General features: G+C 52.2%; 1 protein-coding gene across 1 annotated transcript in view; it reads right to left on the bottom strand.

Moving 5' to 3' along the window:
• The window catches only part of WSCD1 (WSC domain containing 1), a 49,123-nt gene extending 31,778 nt beyond the window's left edge, over positions 1-17,345 (bottom strand). Inside the window, exons 1-6 of the mRNA XM_011958626.1 lie at positions 17,219-17,345; positions 14,247-14,961; positions 5,632-5,746; positions 3,597-3,787; positions 955-1,134; positions 462-689 (exon numbers count right to left, since the gene is read on the bottom strand). Coding sequence (XP_011814016.1) covers positions 462-689; positions 955-1,134; positions 3,597-3,787; positions 5,632-5,746; positions 14,247-14,673 — 1,141 coding nt within the window. The 5' untranslated portion in view covers positions 14,674-14,961; positions 17,219-17,345. The remainder of the gene's footprint in view (positions 1-461; positions 690-954; positions 1,135-3,596; positions 3,788-5,631; positions 5,747-14,246; positions 14,962-17,218) is intronic.
• Between the last annotated feature and the right edge of the window lie 3,433 nt (positions 17,346-20,778).

Genomic DNA, 20,778 nt, shown 5'->3' with positions numbered 1-20,778 from the left:
TGGTGGCAGGTGCTGGGCTTACAAAAGTCTTTCCTGTTCTTTGGCATGATTGGAGCCTCAAAGAACAAACATTGCAATGGACTGCGCACTGGTCCTCAACCAGCTCCACAGGGGTAGAACAGACAATGGGGACAGTCAGCAGGGCAGGCATGATCCAGACATGGGGGAGGGATCAAGATTCCAGCAAGCCCCGGGCCACAGGGAGGGACAAAAGGGGGCCACGAGGCCTCCAGAACACAGCTCCTGAGGGGAGGCTACATCCTGGGTGACCCCGTGTTTCCCACACCCAGCCCCGATCCTGACACACAGCAGGCACCCACTATGTGCTGAGCGAATGAATGAACTGAATAAGATAAAGCAGGAAGGCACTGCGTATACTGCAACAGGTGAACGATCCGTGAGCCGCTAAAGAAGGAAGCCTTGGCTGCCTCTGATGCAACTCTCAGGACACAGGTTGTCACCTGGTACAGTCCGGTCTCCCTCACTCCCCAGGTGGGAGCCTGAGGGCCACTTGGGGCAGAATGATGCCTCCAAGGCGAAGACGTTGATGACTTGCTCAGAACCCACTCTGATTCCAATCTGGGGAGCACATTCGTGAGTCTTACTCCTTGTGAATGTTCCTTGCTGGCAGAAGCTGCAGCTCACAGTGGTGGTCACGTGGTCACCTCTTGATCCTGTCAGTTCCTCCCCTCAAGAAGGGGGCAGGAAGGCAAGGGTACCTCACAAGGCGCTCCACAGCCTGCCGAAAGGGGCAGCTAGGACACCATCTTCAACACTAACCATGACAGCAAGTCCAGCCAACTCCGGATCTAGGGCTGGCTTGAATGATTGGACCATCTGTCTCTTAATCCATGGGTGACCTAAAGCAAAAAAACTGCCTCTCAGAACCAATGACTGGGCAGGCAGGTGGGGCTGGGAGGGCCACCAGGAGTCTACATATAGAATTGGTCTTACCTGGGGGCAGGAATGTTGTTTGAAACCAAAGAAATAAAAGCTCCAAGAAGCCAGCGTGGAGCAGTTTGGTCTTCAGGAAGCCTATTTGGATGTCCAAGTGGCAGGACAGGACTCTGCCCATATGCCATGGCGAACCTCTGGGTGAGGTCAGGGCCTGGCAGAGTAGGTGTCGATGAGAAACTGTCGAGTTAATGGTGTCACTGGTGAACCCGTAAGCTAAACGGCGTGTTGTCAGTTTCTCCACCCCTGTCTCCATTGCCCCATCTGGACCCCTGAGCTCCCAGACACATCCTGTTTGAATGCAAGAGGCACCTAAGGTCAGCTGGGGTCAAACACGGAGCAGCTCTCCCTGGCACTGTGACCACACAGATAGTTGCCAGCCAGGCTGGCTTTTAGGTTCAGCCACAGTTATCAGGGCTCGGCTTCTGTGCTGCTTGGAAAACCCATTCCCTGCTAGGACAGCCCTCCCAGAATCCCTGTGAAGCCTTAGCTTTTGATCCAACACCTCTTTTGTGTGTGTGTGTGTGTGTGTGTGTGTGTGACAGAGTCTCACTCTGTCACTCAGGCTGGAGTACAATGGCGTGATCTCGGCTCACTGCAACCTCTGTCTCCCAGGTTCAATTGATTCTCCCACCTCAGCCTCCTGAGTAGCTGGGATTACAGGTGCCTGCCACCACGTCCAGCTAATTTTTGTATTTTTAGTAGAGAAGGGGTTTCACCATGTTGGTCAGGCTGGTCTCGACCTCCTGACCTCGTGATCTGCCCGCCTTGGCCTCCCAAAGTGCTGGGATTACAGGCATGAGCCACCATGCCCAGCTGATCCCATACCTGGGCTCTGCCCCATTCTTGAAGTAATCCGTCAGCTCTCCTGGAGCCCTGTTACTAGGGCATGACCAGAGGCGGTCGTGTCCATGAGTCAGCAAGCCTGGACCCAGGGCTGTGCCTCGGCCTCCATCACCGCTGCCCTACCCTTGTCAGTGGTGGGGGTGGTCTCCCAGGCTCTGACTCCTTCCCAACCTGCCTCTCCCAATCATGAAGAGAACGGTCCCCAGCATGTGCAACGGTGCACAGCCCTATTATTTTATCAAGGAGCCTTCTGTGATTAGAGAAAGTGGATTTGTGCTCATCATTTGCAGTGAGGACAAATCTGAGTTTCCAACTCCTCCTTTGAGTTGGGCCCCTTCAGGGCCATCTCTATTTGCTAGCCCTTTGCACTGAAATTCCTCGGAGTCCAATCTTGCTGCCTGACGTGTCAGCTTGGTTGAATGTTTCCTCGTGAGTTCCACCACTTTGAACTCAGCACTCAGTGAGAATTCGCCTCTGGGCACCCCTACGCTTGGGCTGGTGGCACAGCTCCCGAGGGGACACTGCATTTGGCTCTGCCAGAACCTCCAGGTGGCCCAGGGCCAACTTTTATGTGGAAACTTTCAGGCAGATCATATAAATTCGAACCCCCAAATGCATACAAATGCAAGCCTGTGCGGTGGTTACAAATTCTTAGGAAGACATTTATCTTCACCTGAACTCAGGTCAAGACAGACAAGCTTTGTTCTAACTCTCTGAATGGGTGGGAGATGTTTTTTTTTTCATCTAAACTTTTGCTGATCTACATTTCAGTGAAATTGAATCCCACTGTATACAGAAGTTTCAATCCAATTCCTTGCCCTGTGAAGCCCAAGGCCTCCTTCCCTATCCTGCTTAGACATTAAGATCTAAACTGAGTGGCCACCCAGCCTGGTGGCTTCCCTCCGCCGAGCCCCAGGGCCACACAGCGTATCTCTAACTCTCTCCACTGTGGCTCTTTGTTCTTTCTTCATTTCTGGATCCAAGGGATTGTCTTACTTTCCTGCTAGTTCAGCTATGCATTTACAATAATGTTTGCTAAATGTTACGCAGCATTTCTAGGTGCTTTATAGTTAGGGAATTTTCTGATTGTCTGACTCACACCATTGCTAGAAATCTAGGTCTCCCGGCTGGGTGCATGGCTCACGCCTGCAATCCCAGCCCTTTGAGAGGCTAAGACAGGCAGATCACCTGAGGTCAGTAATTCAAGACCAGCCTGGCCAACATGGTGAAACCCTGTCTCTACTAAAAATATAAAAAACATTAGCCGGGTGTGGTGGCAGGTGCCTGTAATCCCAGCTCCTCGGGAGGCTGAAGCAGGAGAATTGTTTGAACCTGAGAGGTGGAGGCTGCAGTGAGCCGAAATCGTGGCACTGCACTCTAGCCTGGCCTGGGTGACAGAGTGAGACTCTATCTCAAAAATAAAATATAAAAATTTAAAAAAAAGAAAGAAATCTAGGTCTCCCTCTGCAATTTGCAAAATAGACTATAGCTCAGAGAGGGGCAGTAAACTGCTGGAGGCCACACAGCATGTCTGAGGCATACCCAGGCCTCCTAATCAGTCTATCTCTCCCGCAGGGGACAAGCAAAGGTATGCTTCAGTGAGGAACTCAAGCAATTAAGCCTTTGATGGACCCTAGCCCCATCCCCGCCCTGCCAGGAGCCTGTCCAGTGATGGCAATAGAGAAGGGAGGGCTGAGGTTGGCACAGGTTCTGCCCAGGTAGTTTGGAATGAGAGGTTGTGGGAGATGGGCAGCCGGAGTGAGTGGGATGGACAGAGCTCAGGGAGAGGCTGGCACACTCACGCTTCCTGGAGCCCGGCTGCAGCTCGTCTACACGGTACACGGAGAGCCGGTCCACAGCGCCACACACAGAGCCCTTCTCGCCTTTGCACTCATGGCTACACTCTTCCAGCCCGACGCTCGTCGCTGGCAGCCGGTTCCCGCAGTAACACTCCGCCCCGGCCTCCAAGCCGGCGTAGACATAGGACCTGAAGGGAGACAGGGCCTGGGTGAGTCCGGACCTTGGCCCAGAGCTAGGGCTGGGGTCTAAACTGCAGGCTGTTTCAGCTTGATCTAGACTAGAAAGTATGTTTAAGTAAGGACCTTGTGTTTTCTTTCTCCTGCCTCAGATTCTCCATCCATCTAAGAGGGATAACTCATTGCTACCTGGCAGACTGTGGAGAGGATTTACGTGGTCATGCAATGGCAACTGGGTCTGGAGTCGGGATATGGGCTGGACTTGAAGCTGAGTTTGGGCCTGGGTGAACAGGCAGACAGGGGCTACAGCCATCAGCCTATGGCTGGCCTTAGGAATCAGTCTCCAGCCAGACTCAAGGGTCACCTGGCTAAGTTCAGGGAACAGTCTTTGCTTTGTGATAAACTAATGGAACCAGCCCCATTGCTCCCTCTCACCAGCCCTGAGTTCAGCCCTGCAGGGTGCCATGGTTACAGGTTATAATGGGTCTAAATCTGTGATGTGCCTGTAAACTGGTTCTCAGTATGTGACAGGGAGAGCTCTGGTTTGTACTGTTTGCCAATTTCTGTGGTGTAAACACTCCCACTGTAGAATATTTTAAGCTACCAATGGTTTTATAATGGGCTCACAACAACTCTAAAAATTTAACAGTTTACCCTGGTGAGTGGCCATGAGCTGGTCTGAATTGCCTGCCACATGTCACGTCTTGTTACACACAGCCTCCACCTCCACAGCCATTTCTCTACTTACTTTTACCTAGTTGTCACACTGCAGGTAAAGAAAGGTTGGAAATGGAACCCACAGTGAATCACACAGAACTCCAACTACAGAAAGCAGTCAACACTTTCAAATCAGTGGATCGAGATGTGAAAAGCCCAGACTGAAAATCCAAACACAAGCTTCAAGTCCCCGTTTGACCACGTCCTAGCGGTGAGACCCCAAATGTCACTTACCATCTCCGAGTCTCAGTTTCCTGATCTATTAGGAGACTAAAAAGAGAATGTATCATCCTGTTTCCACTTTATCTAGACTATGATGTATGTTTACGTAAGGACCTTGTCTTTTCTTTCCCCAGCCTCACTTTCTCCATCTGTAAAATGGGGATAACCCATTGCTACCTAGCCGACTGTGGAAAGAATTTATGTCACATAACAAAGGTGAAAAAAATCTGTGGGATAAATAAGTGAAGAGTGAAGTCTGATTCTGTTTAACCCACCTCTCTCAGATGCGTGTGTGTACACATACACACACACACACACACACAGTCAATTGTGAGGGCCTTGACATTAGGGAACTTTGCCCTGGCAAGTGACAAGTATCTCGCAACAACTGGGTGAGCTGGAAGTATCAGAAAAAGTAAACCTTGTTATACACACAAGGTGAAAATAATTTTCCTACCAGAGCTGGAAAGATCCTCTCAGAGAAATCTCAGTTAAAGCCCTTTATCTTATTGTAAAACATATAAGTAAACGGAGTGCCAGGGAAGGAAAAGAACTCACCAAAGTCACACGCTGAGTCCCTGCTATGGCTGGAATGGAAGTCGCATCTCCCTGCACTCAGCACTAGCACCCAAGTTCCCAGCACCCAGGTCATCACCCAACTCCCAGCACTAGGCCATCACCCAGCTCTCAGCACCCAGGCCATCACCCAGCATCCAGCATCCAGCATCCAGCATCCAGCTCCCAGCACCCAGGCCATCTGCCAACAAACTTTCTTTCTTCTGGACAACTGGGATCTGATCAGTGCGTTCTAATTATGCTATGACAGCTAACTGGTAGCTGATATGCCTCCCCATTCTGGAACTGTCCCTGGACCTTCCTCCCACTAGAATCAATAGTCCAGGACCCCAGCACTTACCGCTCAGCACACGCATCCTGGCAGTGGGAGACAGTCATCTTTCTCAAGTCATAAAACACAGCTCCTTTCAGAGTCCTCTCGTGGCCATCATCACTGAAGCATCCAACGTAGGTGCCTGCAGAAAGGGAAGCATGGCTGAGACCAGAGGCCCAGGAATCACGGGCCCACCCTTAGGAAAAGCCAGGGCAACCTCTCCCTTCCTGGCCAGGGCCACTTCTCAGAGAAACCCGGGGGATGAGTGCTGCAGGCAACCTCCCCCTCAGTGCTGAGTTAAGGGAGCATCCGACACTTCCCTCTTGTTTGTTTCCTGCCCATTTTCTCTTAATTAATGGCCCACTGTCCACCCAGACAGCTCTGCCAGGAGCCTGGCGTCAGCCTGACCACTGCTTTCTTCCACTGCCCCCAACTCACAAGTTGGGAAGGCTGGATTACCTCTCATGGACTCCACCCCTCCTCTCCAGCCCTGCCCTCCCTGGGCTCAGAGCAGCCTCTCTACCTTGGCAAGTGTCCTGAGAAACAGGGTCCTTGCCTCCTTGTGGGCCAAAGAGAAGAAATCACGTAGGGCAAGTTTAATTTTAGCAAATTCAAGGAAGAGCTTTCAAATGGGGAAAGCTGTCTCAAGATAAAGTCTGTCATCCCAAGAGGGAGTAAGGCCCCATCTCCGGAGTGTGTCCGCAGAGTCTGTTAAGAGTAGGAGAAAGCAGCCTGTAATCCCAGCACTTTGGGAGGCCGAGACGGGCGGATCACGAGGTCAGGAGATCGAGACCATCCTGGCTAACACGGTGAAACCCCGTCTCTACTAAAAAATACAAAAAAAAAAAAAAACTAGCCGGGCGAGATGGCGGGCGCCTGTAGTCCCAGCTACTCGGGAGGCTGAGGCAGGAGAATGGCGTGAACCCGGGAGGTGGAGCTTGTAGTGAGCCAAGATTACCCCGCTGCACTCCAGCCTGGGCAACAGAGCAAGACTCCACCTCAGAAAAAAAAAAAAAAAGGAGAAAGCGTCCTGTGTGGGAAACAGCAGGGCCAAGTGACCGCAGAGGCCTCTCCAGGCTGGTCACCTGCACACATCCCTGGAAGGGGAGGCTGGGGACACCCACGCTGCAGTGGCAGTGAGAAGCCAGCTGTGCCCGCGCCAGCGAGAGTGTCTCACAGCCCTGCCCTGCCACCCCGAGGGAGGGAGACATCTCCCAGAGATGCGCAGAGAAGCTCGGAGATGGCAGTCCCGATGCAAACGCGGGTAGGCACGTAAATGTCACGTGCACCAGTGTTTTGAAGGAGCGGCACGGGAAGCTGCAAACACGCCGTCACACAGCCCCCAAGCTGTGAACGCACACCCACAATAGCTGCGCCGAGATCTGGATCGGGCACCTGTGATAAAGGCACCGCACGGCTCCCCAGGAAGGGCTGCCTTCGGCTTGTTCATGTCATCTGGGGCGCGCGCCGCTGCCTCCAGAGAAATTAGGCTGTCTCTGGGAAGTAACACGCCCAAGGCCTCCCAGCAGCCTCCCAGCGGCTCCCAAGCGGCTTTTCCGTGAGGAGAAAAGTCCCGATGGTCCACAGGCCTGGGTGCTCCATGAGGGCAAGGGAGACTGTCTTTGTTCCTGCCAAGAGCCTGGTCCGGGGCAGCGGCTGGGGGAGCCGGGGCACCACTGAGTGGCCTAGGGGAGGAAGCCTGCCAACCATCCGCTTCTGGCCCCTAATCAGGGAGTGACTTTTCTTTGTATTTAGCAGAGAGCCAAAATACAAAGGCGGGGGCTGGGCGTGGTGGCTCACACCTGTAATCCCAGCACTTTGGGAGGCCGGGGCGGGTGGATCACTTGAGATCAGGAGTTCAAGACCAGCATGGTCAACATGGTGAAACCCTGTCTCAACTAAAAATAAAAAAAAATAAAAAAAATAAAAAATTAGCTGGGTGTCGTGGCACACAGCTGTAATCCCAGCTACTCCAGAGGCTGAGGCAGGAGAATCACTTGAACCTGGGAGGCGGAGGTTGCAGTGAGCCAGGATCGTGCCACTGCACTCCAGCCTGCATGACAGAGTGAGACTCTGACAGTAAACGCCACATTTAATTCCACCTCTGCCCTCGCTAAATAACTTCAACCTTCTGTGCTACGGTTTCCTCACCTGTTGAACAGATATGTGCCCACCCACACTGCCTCTCCTTGCTCAGGCTCATGTCTCCTGCCCCCAGGTTTGGGCCTGTCACTGCTCATCCTTCCTACCTACCCTTTGCTTCCCGCCTGTCCTCAGGCCTTACATCTCCGACCCTGACCATGCCAGCGCACGGTGGCCTCCCCTTTCTCTGGGTTTTTATATGCTGTGCTTGAAAAACTCGTCCACCATCTACACCTTGCCATTAGCTGTTGGAGTCAAAAATCTTTTACACCTGGCCGGGTGCAGTGGCTTGTGCCTGTAATCCCAGCACTTTGGGAGGCTGAAGTGGGTGGATCACCTGAGGTCAGCAGTTCAAGACCAGCATGGTCAACATGGTGAAACCCCATTTCTACTAAAAATACAAAAATTAGCCTGGTGTGGTAGCACACGCCTATAGTCCCAGCTACTCGGGAGGCTGGGGCAAGAGAATTGCTGGAACCTGGGAGGCAGAGGTTGCGGTGAGCCGAGATGGTGCCACTGAACTCCAGCCTGGCGACAGAGCAAGACTCCAGCTCCAAATATATATCTTTTACACTGTGCGTCCCCTCTCTGCAGCATGATTGAAGGCTCCTAGAAGGCAGGAATCACACCTTTACCAGAGCTGGTGACGCCCCGGTGACTCACCAGGGATAGGCGCAATGTCAACGTCCACGCCTGACTGTGAACGGTGGGTCCCAGCTCCTAAAAACCATGCTGACATGCCTGGAGGGTGCAAAGTTAGGAGCCGAGAGCCTAAATACAAAGGCTGGGGTCAGGCCTGGTGGCTTACACCTGTAATCCCAGCACTTTGGGGGACTGAAGCAGGCGGATCACTTGAGGTCAGGAGTTTGAGACCATCCTGGCCAACATGGTGAGATCCCGTCTCTACTAAAAATACAAAAAAATATATATATATATATTGGTGGTGCATGCCTGTAATCCCAGCTACTCAGGAGGCTGAGGCAGGAGAATCACTTGAACCAGGGAGGTGGAGGTTGCAGTGAGCCGGGATCATGCCACTGCACTCCAGTCTGGGCGACAGAGCAAGACTCTGTCTGAATATATATATATATACTATATATATATACTGTATATGTACTATATATATGTGCATATATGTAATATATATACTATATATGTACTATAATTATTTATTCATATATATTTATTTATTCATATACATTATATATAACTATTATTCATGGGGACTATCAGTAATGCACGAAGTACATAAATACATATATATACACACACATATATATATACACACATATATACACACACACACACACACACATATATATACACACACATATATATGAAGGCGGGGATGGTCTTATTGAGTGCACCAAGGTGCAATATCCTGGGCCCTAGGTTAAGGCAAATCAGAGGAGAACAAACAAGATGGCAGGAGACAGGACTCCCCACCACACCAAGACCCAAGGGACCCAGAAGACCCTCAGACCAGAGAACCCCAGGGCTGAGGAGGGAACAACAGCCACTTTCTCCAATGTTTGCCTGGCTCCCTGCCAGGCTCTGAGCCTCTTGAGGTCACCTTCATCTGGGGACACCCACCAGCACATGTGGCCATGCCCACAGGCACATGCTATCGCCCTCCGCTGCTCAGACATGCAGCCCCACGTGCATCTCTCTCCTTCTGTAAGTCTCAGGTCCACTGCCACCAGCATGGACCACTGCATGGAGTTTTCACCCACGTCAGTGAGAGTGAATCCTTCTCCTCCACCTGCCTACTTAGCAAAAGAAAACTAATATTTGAGAAATGTGTGATGGGTTGCTCAGCAAAGAAGTTCCATTTCAGTTTTCAATTAAACAGCCAAAGCATAAGCTCAGGATTATTAAACATTTATCACTATAGATGGGAAATTAACCACAAGGTTTTCAAGGTGCTTGGGCTCAAGACCTTCCCAGGCTGAGACTGCATGTTGCTGTGCGTGCTTCCCAGGCTGCACAAGCTTCTGGGCAAGTGGATGGAAACAGCCTTTGGGAATAGGCTCCACCACTATCTGGCTGTGCCACCTGGGATGTGCGGCTGCCTCTCTCTGAGCCTCAACTTCTCCATCTATAAAATGGGAATATGGTTCCAATTCCACGAGGTAGTTGTGCAAATTCCATAAGGTAACACATGTGAAATGTCTAACACAAGGCTTGGCATGCAGTCATTACTCAGCAGCGATTGTTTTTACCGTTACTATATTGTTATTAATAATGAAAACATTCAAATTACTTTTCTTCCCTGAAACTCAAATTCTTCATCATTAAAACAGTGATAGCACCACTTACATCATAAGGCTGTTTGAAGATTAAATTAAATGAGATAACAGATGTATGTCTATACAATACAATGCTTGGCACATAACAGATGTTCAAATAAGTAACAGCCATTATTATTCTGATCCAACACTCTAACCTGGGATGTGTGATGGATGGATCAGTAAATATTGGCTGAATAATTAACACATTAATAAAAGAGAGAAAAAAACATTGTTTCAAGCAGTCAGGCTCTGGTTCTTCTGGAAACAAGGACTGGCTCACCTGTGACCAGCCGGCCATTTGATGGAGGGTGAGCCCGGGCCTGGCTGGCCCCGTCTCAGCGTGCAGCAAGGGGCCTGAGACACAGACGGCCCCTCTGTTTGTGAGGAGGAGGCGAGCTCTCTTATCTGGACGCAGAACGAACAGCTTTTCTAACTCCCCGACAGAGGCGAGAATGTTCAGGAAAGAAAGAACTTCCGAGGATACACTGGGACCCATTCTGAGGCGGATTTATTACTTTCGGCTGAAATGGAGGCATTGCCTTATTGTCTGTGACTCTGCATCTGTTCATTTGCACATCAAAATGGACACTCCGTGAGGCTATTAACGATGGCTTTGAAGATATTGGAATGTCTTTGGAAATTACTATCAATAAAAAACAAACTGGCTATGGAGAAGTTACTATTTTTCCCCTAGTAAACTTACTGACATTTTATTCCATTATGGATGTTGTCCAAGGTATAATGAAATGCTCAGTGATTGATGGTGCCTCCTGCAGCTTCCGCGCCTTGCAGGATCCCCTTTCAGGAGGATGGCGGGCTGCCCGGGCCACAAAGAGACACCCGCTTTGTTTGCAGCCCCAGCAGCTGTCCCGAGGGCTGGGCCGCGGGCTACTCTCCACCAGTGAGGCCGACTGGCCGTGCTTGGCCCATGGAGCCCCATGACAGGAAGGGGCGCAGAGGGCTTGCAGGTCAGCACTCTGCCTTCCCCCATTCTCTGAAGCCTCCCCGGACTTGGTTCTTATACTGTTCAAAGGAGAGCAAATTCTTCCTTCAATCCTGGCACACATTCACAATACTTGACAACCTATGGAGGGCACTGACCATTCGGAATTGCCACCATTTGGTACTGGAATCACATGAACCCTCTCTTTGCTGGATAAGGGGGAGGTCTGGGGGCCACTGGGGAGGTAGCCAGAGTGTAGAGGCACCCCAGCGGCCCAGGTCAGGAACCATTTACCAACCAACCTGGAAGTATTGCAATTATTTTAACGACGGATAAGACCATACTGGTATATATATGTGGATATCAGTCCTGCTTATATCTAGCCACAATCTCTCTTGCTTTTACTGGAGTCCCTTCCATCACCTCTGTAAGTCATTAGGGGTAACTTAAAGTAAAGGGGTGCCACTGGTTCCCTGAGACATACACGCTCTGCACTCAGGGCTGAGCCCTCCCCTCTGCTCGTCAGTTATATTTTTATTTTTATTATTATTATATATATTTTTTGAGACAGGGTCTTGCTCTGTCACCCAGGCTGGAGTGCAATGCCACAATCTCGGCTCACTGCAACTTCTGCCTCCTGGGTTCAAGTGATTCTCCTGCCTCAGCCTCCCAAGTAGCTGGAATTATAGGCACGTGCCACCACACCTGGCTAATTTTTATATTTTTAGTAGAGACAGGTTTCACCATGTTGGCCAGGCTGGTCTCGAATTCCTGGTCTCAGGTGATCCACCGCCTCGGCCGGGCGTGGTGGCTCACGCCTGTAATCCTAGCACTTTGGGAGGCTGCTGGTCAGTTATAAAGGTCACTTCTGACTGAGTCCACAGGCCCTTTGCATGTGCCTCTAGCATATCTTGGCCGTGCTTTATAGAAATTATTTGGGTGCATATCCTAGACTGAGCTCCTCCGGGACACAGTGAAGTGCACACATGAAGACTCACGCAGTGGCTCTTCAGTAAGTGCGGAATGAAAGCAATGAAGAGAGGAATTGAGCCCACTATGCCCAAGGTCACAGGCCCAACAAGTGGCAATACACAGGTCTATTTTCAAAACGTGTGCATTTTACATGGCTTCCTCTCAAGCAATGTACATGACTCCTGCCGGTCACGTACACTTTAGTCTAAATAAGTTACACTGATAAAACCTGCACAGAGACGCAGTCTCTTGGTGCATTGCGGAAAGTTTGCAGAAATCATGCCTGTGTCAAATGAGCTGAAGCATCAGCTCCTCATTTCTCCCTTCTGACACATGAGCCTTGCTGAGAAATCCTACAGCAAGTGCTATGGCCTGAATGATTTCTGAAGGAACTTCCTTCCACGGCGACACGAACCCACAGCCCTCCGGTCTTCACTTGACTGGGTTACTAGTCAGTCTCCTAAAGTAAGGACAGCTCGGGCTCTGTTCTCTTCCACAGAACCTTCTCGTCACGATCAAAATGAGGCCAAACTCCTAGGCCTGGCACGCGTGGCCCTCCCTAACCCAGGCCCCAGTGCCGTTCCTGCCTCATCTCCTTTTATATTGTGCCAGGTGGTAGACTATGCTCCGACCTTAATTATGACAGTCCAGAGAGCAGTTCCTCTTGTGACTTCAGGTGCAGGGTCCAACGAGGTGGTGACGGGATGCTGAGAAGCTGACTGAGCTCAGCCACCCTCCAGACACTTCCACACTTACTGGGAGCTCCCCAAGCACCAGGCACATTTGCTGCGCCCTGCAGAGAAAGTCTGCATGATTCAGCGTGAAGAGCTCCAACCCGGAGCCAGACTATCCTCACGCTGGAATCCAGCAGTGTGACGATGGTAGACCCCGCCATGTCCCTTCCACGTCTCCCAGGCCTGCCACTTCCAGCGGGGTCCTCTGAGTGCTCTGGCACTGAGCCTCCAGCCGGATTAAGTCCCGTTGCCCATTTGTAACCTGCCTGATAACACGCCCTTCACTGGCTGCCTTCTCTTCCCTCTCCCACTTCCCACGCCCCCACGAGTGTTCCCGGGGATCACATCCCAAATATACTGGATGCATGTGAATCCTGGTTTCAGGGTTTGCTTGTAGGGAACCCAAACTAAGAGCATAACTTTGGCAGTTCACTTAATTCTCCATGCCTTGGTTTCTTTACCTGTAAAATTGTGATACAATAATAACACCTGTAAATAGCAGACTTACAGGTGCACAGGAAATCCCATATGCATTAGCTGCTTCTATTGAGTCATGATAGCTGCCAGTTAGAGCCCCAAATCATACACCAGGGCCTCTGTCCTGGGAGTTCTCAGCTTACGAGTGCACCAGACTCACCTGGAGAGAACGTTAAATACAAAGCCTGCTGGCCCCTACCCCAGAGCTCCTGACTGGGTAACTCTGGGAGAATCTGAGAATCTGCATTTGTGACAAGATCCCAGGGGGAGCTGATGATGCTGCTGGTCACGGACCCCACTTTGTGACCCACTCCTCTGTGTTATCACACGTGCTTCTCACAATAGCCCAGGAGTGGCGTCTTTAGCTCCATTTCAGACAAACCTGGTGACACATCTATTTTTTTTTTTTTTTTTTTTTTTGAGACAGAGTCTCCTTCCCAGGCTGGAGTGCAGTGGCCCGATCTCCGCTCATGGCAACCTCCACTTCCCAGATTCCAGAGATTCTGGTACCTCAGCCTCCTGAGCAGCTGGGATGACAGGCATGTGCCAAGACACCTGGCTAATTTTCATATTTTTTAGCAGATACAGGATTTCACCATGTTAACCAGGCTAATCCCAAACTTCTGACCTCAAGTGATCTGCCCGCTTCAGTCTCCCAAAGTGCTGGGATTACAGGCGTGAGCCACTGCGCCCAACCTATTTTCGTATTTTCAATGAAACTTGTCCTACTAGATTCTCTGAGATAAAAAAATAAAATAAAATAAAATAAAATAATAAAATAAAATAAAATAAAATAAAATAAGTTGGCCAGGATTCCAGCCAACGCCTGTCTGAATCCAAAGCCGGAGTGCTAAGTGACCTGCTCACAACATCTCAGCCCTGAGTCCTGTGGAATTCCAGCTGGTGAGTGAGCAAAACCCTAAAGGACTTCACGTCACAGGCCCCTCCCTGTCCTGCCCAGCAGAAGGAAAGGACCATCTAGCGGTGAAGGCTATGAGCCTGCAGAGAGGAAGAAGACGCCAAACCTGTGACCCTGAACAGGGGTCCTGGGAATGGCTCTCCTAAATGCAGCTGAGCGCCTACCTCGGCTGTGGATGGCAGGCCTGGGAGCCTCGGGGCCCAGGGCGGGCGGTCCCTGGGAGTCACTCATGAAGTGGTGGAACCAGCGACGACGCAGCTGACGCAGCTCCGAGTTGCGGCTCCGGAGCCAGCGGGGGCCGGGACGGGGCCGGGTCAGGGGGCTGTGTAGCATGTCCACGCCCAGCAGCAGCTCTGGGCTGACTCGAGGGTCATGCAGTCCTCTGCTGTCCAGCAAGCCCACGCCCAGTGCCACAGCGGCCACTGGCAAGGTCTGCAGGGGACCAGGTGCTCGGGGGCCCTGTGGGAGGGCCACTCGGGCCCGCTGCAGCAGCAGCAGGGTGCCGGTCATCAGGTAGGCAGCCGTGAGGAAGAACAGCAGGAATTGTGTTCGGCGGAGAAACTTCTGGAGTCGGAAGAAAGGTTTGGCCATGCCCCTGGGCAGCAGGGCTCCTGGCTGGAGCCCCGGGATGGCTCCTAGCGCCCAGGCGGGAGGGAGGCCAGGGCCTCCGCAGACGTCACCCTTGCATCCTGGCTCCTGGCACCTGCCTCTGCTGGCCTGGGGTCACTCACAGTTCCTTTCCCGTTTCCAGTAGGTGTTCAAATGGCACCATTACTTATCTCCAGTGGCCACAGGGTCCTGTAGCTGCAGCTTCTTCCCAGGTGTCAAGACCATCTCCATTCCAGGGCTCTACTGCCCCTCATCTCCTGGTGCAGAAATCTGGAAGGTGGAGAAAGAACACTGGGATGTAATAGGAGGGTCCACTACGCAGCACTCCCAGGCTGGGACATCCCTCACCCTGTGCTTGCTTTATCCAAGGGACCAGCTGTGTTGCAGGAGCACTGGACAAAGCCAGGTTTAAATCTCAGCTGTGTTACTGGCCAGCTGTGTCACACTGGGTAGCTTGCTTAACCTTGCTGGGCCTCAGCTTCCCCATCTGCAAAATGGGGATAACAGCTCTGCCCTTGAGGAGTAATGAGGATGATAGAAATAATGAGGAGGAGGAGGAGGAGGAACAGCAGCAGGGGCTCTTTCCTCAGCCCTTCCTGTGTGTCAAGCACTCAGCTAAACACTTCGCATATTATCCCACTTAACCCTGAAACCAATCCAACAAGGTAGAGATATCGTATCCCTGTTTCACAGATGAGGAAACTGTGGCACAGGAAGGCATATTAGCTAGTTTTCCCCAAGCCACACAGCTGGTAAACAGGAGAGCCAAGGTTTGGAAGAGTCTGTGTGCAGAGCCCGGACTCTCAATGACGACACGGCCCAGCCTGCAATGAGACACTACCGCATATAAATGCACCTAGCCCAGGCCGGACTATGCTGCAGGTGCTTGATATATGCATGCAATCAGCTGACTCCCAGCGGTGCACTGGAACTGTGGACCTGGGTTGGAAGGAGCTTCTGCACAGCCTGGTCATTGGCTTTTCCACAGGATGGGGCCCAGGGGAGGGAGGGGATTGTGTAGCCTTCCCAGGCCTCCTGGACTCCAGAGGCCAGAATCAAAGGCCCAGGGTAGCGCCTGAGCCGTGCACCTGCAAACAGAGGCCGAGCAGCCAGAGCAGAGAAGGCGGAAGGCTCTCTCATCTGCCTTCCATGGGTCTCTCCACTCCCCAGGACTCAGCTGTCACTCTGGGTTTCGGTTCCCATTGGCGGCCCCTCTGAAGTGTGCTGTTGGGGTTGGCAGAGGGTTTTGCAGCTGCAACGACCTGGGCTGCTGTGTGAGCAAAGCCCTTAGCACAAGGACAGGCTTATCCCAGAAAAAAAGGCCCCTAGAAGCGTGACTAAGCCACTGCCCGTAACTAACTTGGCCCGGGCCCCCCGCCAGGCCTGTGCAGCCACTCAATGGCTGCTCTGTGCACCAGGGATAGACAACGGGTGTGAGAGGAAGGACAATGTTTGAGCTGGCATTCCAGGCCCCCAGAAAGCTTGGAGGCTTGGGACAAAGATCCCAGATAGGCATGAGCCTCTCTGATTAAACGGTGAGGGCCGCCAGGTTCTGAGGCCCTCGGGGAGGGCAGAGATGTAGAAATACGGGTCAGCTGGTCCTTTAGGCTGGGGCAGAGGTAGCAGACTCAGTAATCAGCAAGTGAAGGTGGAATTAAATTCTGGGTTTGGAAATTGCAGACGGTTCTCCAGAGCTTCTATTTTCTAGGCTGACGTATCTGCCTGGCCCACCCCAGATAGCCTCATCAGATTTGTAAAACCACAGAGAAAATCCCAAGAAATCCTGACTGATCTCTCTGCCTCCAGCTTTGGACCTTCCGATCCATCTTCCACAAGGCTGCCAGGGTGATCCTCCTAACACGCAAATCTGATCACGGCGCACCCCTGCTTAAAACCCTGTTCAATAGCTCCCCATGGCTACTGGATAAACTCTAAGCTCCTCGGCATGACGTACAAGGGCCCCTTCGTGATCCAGCCCATCCAGCCTCATCTCGTGCCCGGTCTCACTCTTTGGCTTCCCCATCTCAAATGCACACATGCGCACACACACTCCACATTCCAGCAGAACCACCAGGAACCACAGCACATCTGCCTCGGTGCCTTTGCACAAGCTACCCTTTATTTATGCCTTTTCCTTCCTCTTCACTTATCAAATCCCTGTGTATCCTCCAAGGCTCAGGCCAGATATTGTTCCTCAGAGAAAGCTTCCCTGAAGATTCCTCAGTCTTTCCACAGCCCCTGCTGACCCTCAGCCCAGCACTCGCCATCCTGAGGCTGATCAGAACTGTCCATCTACTTGTCAGTTACCCTCCAAAGTCTGTCATCTACCTAGGGCTAGAGGCCATGCCTCTGTCATTTTCCTAACCCCGGCCCCAGCATGAGGCCTGGGAGTGTGGATGCTCAGTGATCTTCGTTTATGAATACATCTTAAAAACGAACGAGACCACAGATAAATTGATACGTAAATCCTGACATCAGAAACCTACTCCTATGGGGTCAGGGCAGTGAAATCTCAAATTCCACTTACCCAGAGCCGTGGATGAAGCCTGAAACGTGGGAGAGATGGAGCAGTGCATAGGCACAGGCTCCCAGGCAGTCCAGGAACACAGCTTGATGGAGCTGAGGGCTTTCAGAAGCATGGAGTTAACAAGAGTGCCTGGGCTGAGCTTTATGTCATCCTTTCTATGATGTAATTCTATGAGGAGGGGTCTCCAGGTCTGCTCACAAAGGGGCTCCGGTTACAAACTAGGGATCACATCCATCCTGTGCAACTGAAGGGGAGAGGGTAGCACTCCTGCTGTGAGAAGGTTTCTGATGAGATGGAGCAGAAAGGCAGGCAGGAGCTCAACAGTTTGGAATTGTGAAGGCAGGGTATACTGGTGAATTCTGTATAGATTTTCTAGATAGGATTTGGATATACAGTACAAGTAAGGCTGGGGTGGGGAGTGGTCAGAGCGGATGAATCAGGATTCAATCCGTCTCACCCAGGATCCCACGGTCCTTCAGAGTATTTTCTGGTGCTCCCCCTTCCCAGAAGGGGCGTCCCTGGTCTGGGGAGGTAGGTGCTGGTGTGGACACTACAGACAGCCATGTGCAGGCCAGATTTCCATGGCCCAGGTCTTCTATGAAGCAGGCTGCACTCCCAACTTTTAAAAATCACAAAGCAGATTCCTAGCCTGGAAAACTCACTGCGGGTAGGCTGGTAGGGGGAAACAAAAGACCGGGCGTGGTGGCTCATGCCTGTAATCCCAGCATCTTGGGAGGCCGAGGCAGGCGGATCACAAGGTCAAGAGATGGAGACCATCCTGGCCAACGTGGTGAAACCCTGTCTCTACTAAAAATACAAAAATTAGCTGGACGTGGTGGCATGCACTTGTAGTCCCAGTTACTCGGGAGGCTGAGGCAGGAGAAACGCTTGAACCTGAGGTGGAGGTTGCAGTGAGCCAAGATCATGCCATTGCACTCCAGCCTGTTGACAGAGCAAGATTCTGTCTCAAAAAAACATAAATAAATAAATAAATAAAAATAAGCATCAGGAACTTGTCACCCTGCCCTGGACTTCCACCACACTTTGCAGCCAACATCACAACATGACACTCTCTCTCCTCAAGGCTGGCAGCCCCGCTCCAGGGCACAGATCACACTTGGTTTATCTCCATGTTCCCAGATCCCAGCACACAGCTAGCAGGGCAGTGATGGTAAATGTTTATTGAGTGACTGAACCCACAAGAGGCCTGGGGGTGGGCTAGGAAACTTGGAGCATCTGCACAAGGGCTCACAGCCAAGCCATGAGGTAAGTCAGAGAGCAGAACCGGCCAACACCTGGGGTCGGGGACAGAATCCTAGCCATTGCTTATCTGCATAGGGCCTGGGAGGCCATCAGCTATACCCACTACACCCGAAAGCCAGAAGGCTGTCCATGACAGTTAACCTACCTCGAGCAAAGCATTGCACAGGGCAGGGCCTCAGGCTCATCGTCTGTTCAATGGGGGTAAATGTGCTTTATGGGATCAAATTAGGGAGTGGACATGAATCCTCTGTGGCTCTGTTCCCTACAGACTGCGGCATGGCTTGGTTATGAATGCAAAAGAGGCAAGCAAGGAAAAGCCGGAGGATGGGCCTGTAGTAGCTGTGCCACTGGTGAAGTCAGACTCGAGAGACCTCTCCCCAGCTCTGAGCCCCCACAGTCCCTGGAGTGCACCCAGGATCCCACTCTTGCTCGCAGCTGATCCCCATGCTGAGACTGCTGTTAGCAATTGCTTTGTCAATGCCACCATTTATGAAGCATTTGCAGTGTGAATAGGTTGAACTGGGCTGTACCTGCACCATCTCATTTCCTCCAGGCAACCCACCAAGCAAATGCTCTGTATACCCCATTTGAGCACTGAGGTCTCTGAAGCTGAGCCAGGTGATGTACGCTGCCCAAAGCCAGACAGATCAGGGCCAGCACTCAGAGCAGGCCACCTGTTCCCAGAGCCTCCACTATGCCCACTAAGCTTCCTATTTCTCTCCCCTTCCCAGCTCCGGCTTCACACGAGGCAAGATGTATTCTTGAGAGGAGTTTAGTGCGCCTCCATCAGCACCTTTTTGAGGTCATGCCGGGCCAAAGCTCCTAGAGATGATGCCACACATGGGGTCTCCCCAGCTGAGCCTTCCAGACAGTGCCTTGTTGGTGAGTGTTCACGCCCCAGCCCACTGGGACCGGGAGGCAGCCTGGGGCCCTTCCTCTCTGAAAGTCTGGAGAATTTTTTCCCAAGGTGTGCGTCCCATGGGCACCTCCCATCTTGGAACCCTGCAGAGTGCATCAGGGGAAGGCTGCGGCCGGGAGGCTGGGGGGTTCTATCCCTGCCTGGGGCTTGGCCCTATTGGGGGTAGAGGAGACACATCAGGGCTGGACAAAGGTGCACACTCACTGCCCTGCCCTGGGGTCACCCTGGAGAAGAGCAGGGCCTGCAGAGGGAGATCCTGAGCTCCCTGTCAAGCATGGGAGGAGAGTAACAGAACAAAGGGGCTTCTGGAAGTCTCAGGAAGGGAGCAAGAGTCCAGAGCACCTGGGGACTCAGACAACCTGAGCTGTTGTCTATTACGTTGTTGCCATCTGGGACTGAGGGGGTGGCAGTTGCCCAGCCTGGCTCGGGCTGGTCAGGTGGCCACCTCTCAGCCAGGCTAGGGGTCCAGAGACCCAGGGGTGGCAGCAGGGAGAGGAGAGGAGGCAGTCCCTGGGGGTAGCGGCTGCAGGATAGAACTCAGAGCTGGCCCAGGTGCAGCTAGTGGCCACTGGGGTTCAGTCAGGTGACTCCACCTCCCTGCGACCCCCAGTCAGAGAGAACAGGCCGTGGCAGCTGAAGGGAAAATGACACCAGACATCCCCAGAAGGATCTCAGCTACTGTGGCAGCTGCAGTAAGGGCTGCAAATCTCTTGGGACTCGGAGCTGCCTGCTTTTTGCAGGGCAGGAGCCCCAGTGATAAGAATAGGGCCCAGAATATATTGCTCTCCAAATATGAAGGTGATGGGCGTCTGGGTCCTGGAAGCTCGGAGTCTCAGCCTCAGTGACTGGCAGCCAGGGGGTCTCGGCTTCAGGACCTGTGCAGAGTACATGCAGGAGCCTCCAGCTGGGCTCACAGCTCCTGGATTCCCCTCCTGTGACTTTCCCCTTGCCCCTGCCCCTGCCCCGCTCAGGCATAGTGCCTGGCTTCTGGACCTCATCCCCTCTCCAAAAGGCTGTCCCTTTTCATCTAAGAAAGTGATCTTTCTCATATGAGGAGCTAATGATGCTACAGCCTGCAATGGCTTCCCAGGGATATCCAAGCAAGCCCTGTATCCCACCAGAGCATCACCTGGTTAGCAAGAGATGCCTCAAGCACCCTCACGCATGCCCTTCCACCAGCCAGGGATGCTTGTGTCCCATCTTATGGCTCTGAAATGCTCCAGGCCATCAAGTTTCAACTCCCATGCCACCTCTTCCATGAAGCCTCCCTGATCTCTGGAGCAGAACCACTCCTCAGTGCTAGGCACTAAGCAACGAGGCTGGATGCTGCTACCAAGTGTGCCTGGGTGGTGTGTGGTCTTGAGTCAGGGTTTCCTGC

Source organism: Colobus angolensis, unplaced genomic scaffold (assembly GCF_000951035.1).
Source record: "Colobus angolensis palliatus isolate OR3802 unplaced genomic scaffold, Cang.pa_1.0 Scaffold47, whole genome shotgun sequence".
Lineage (NCBI taxonomy): Eukaryota > Metazoa > Chordata > Mammalia > Primates > Cercopithecidae > Colobus > Colobus angolensis.
The sequence above is the reverse complement of the archived record's forward strand: the minus strand, read 5'-3'. Positions and strand labels throughout refer to the sequence as shown.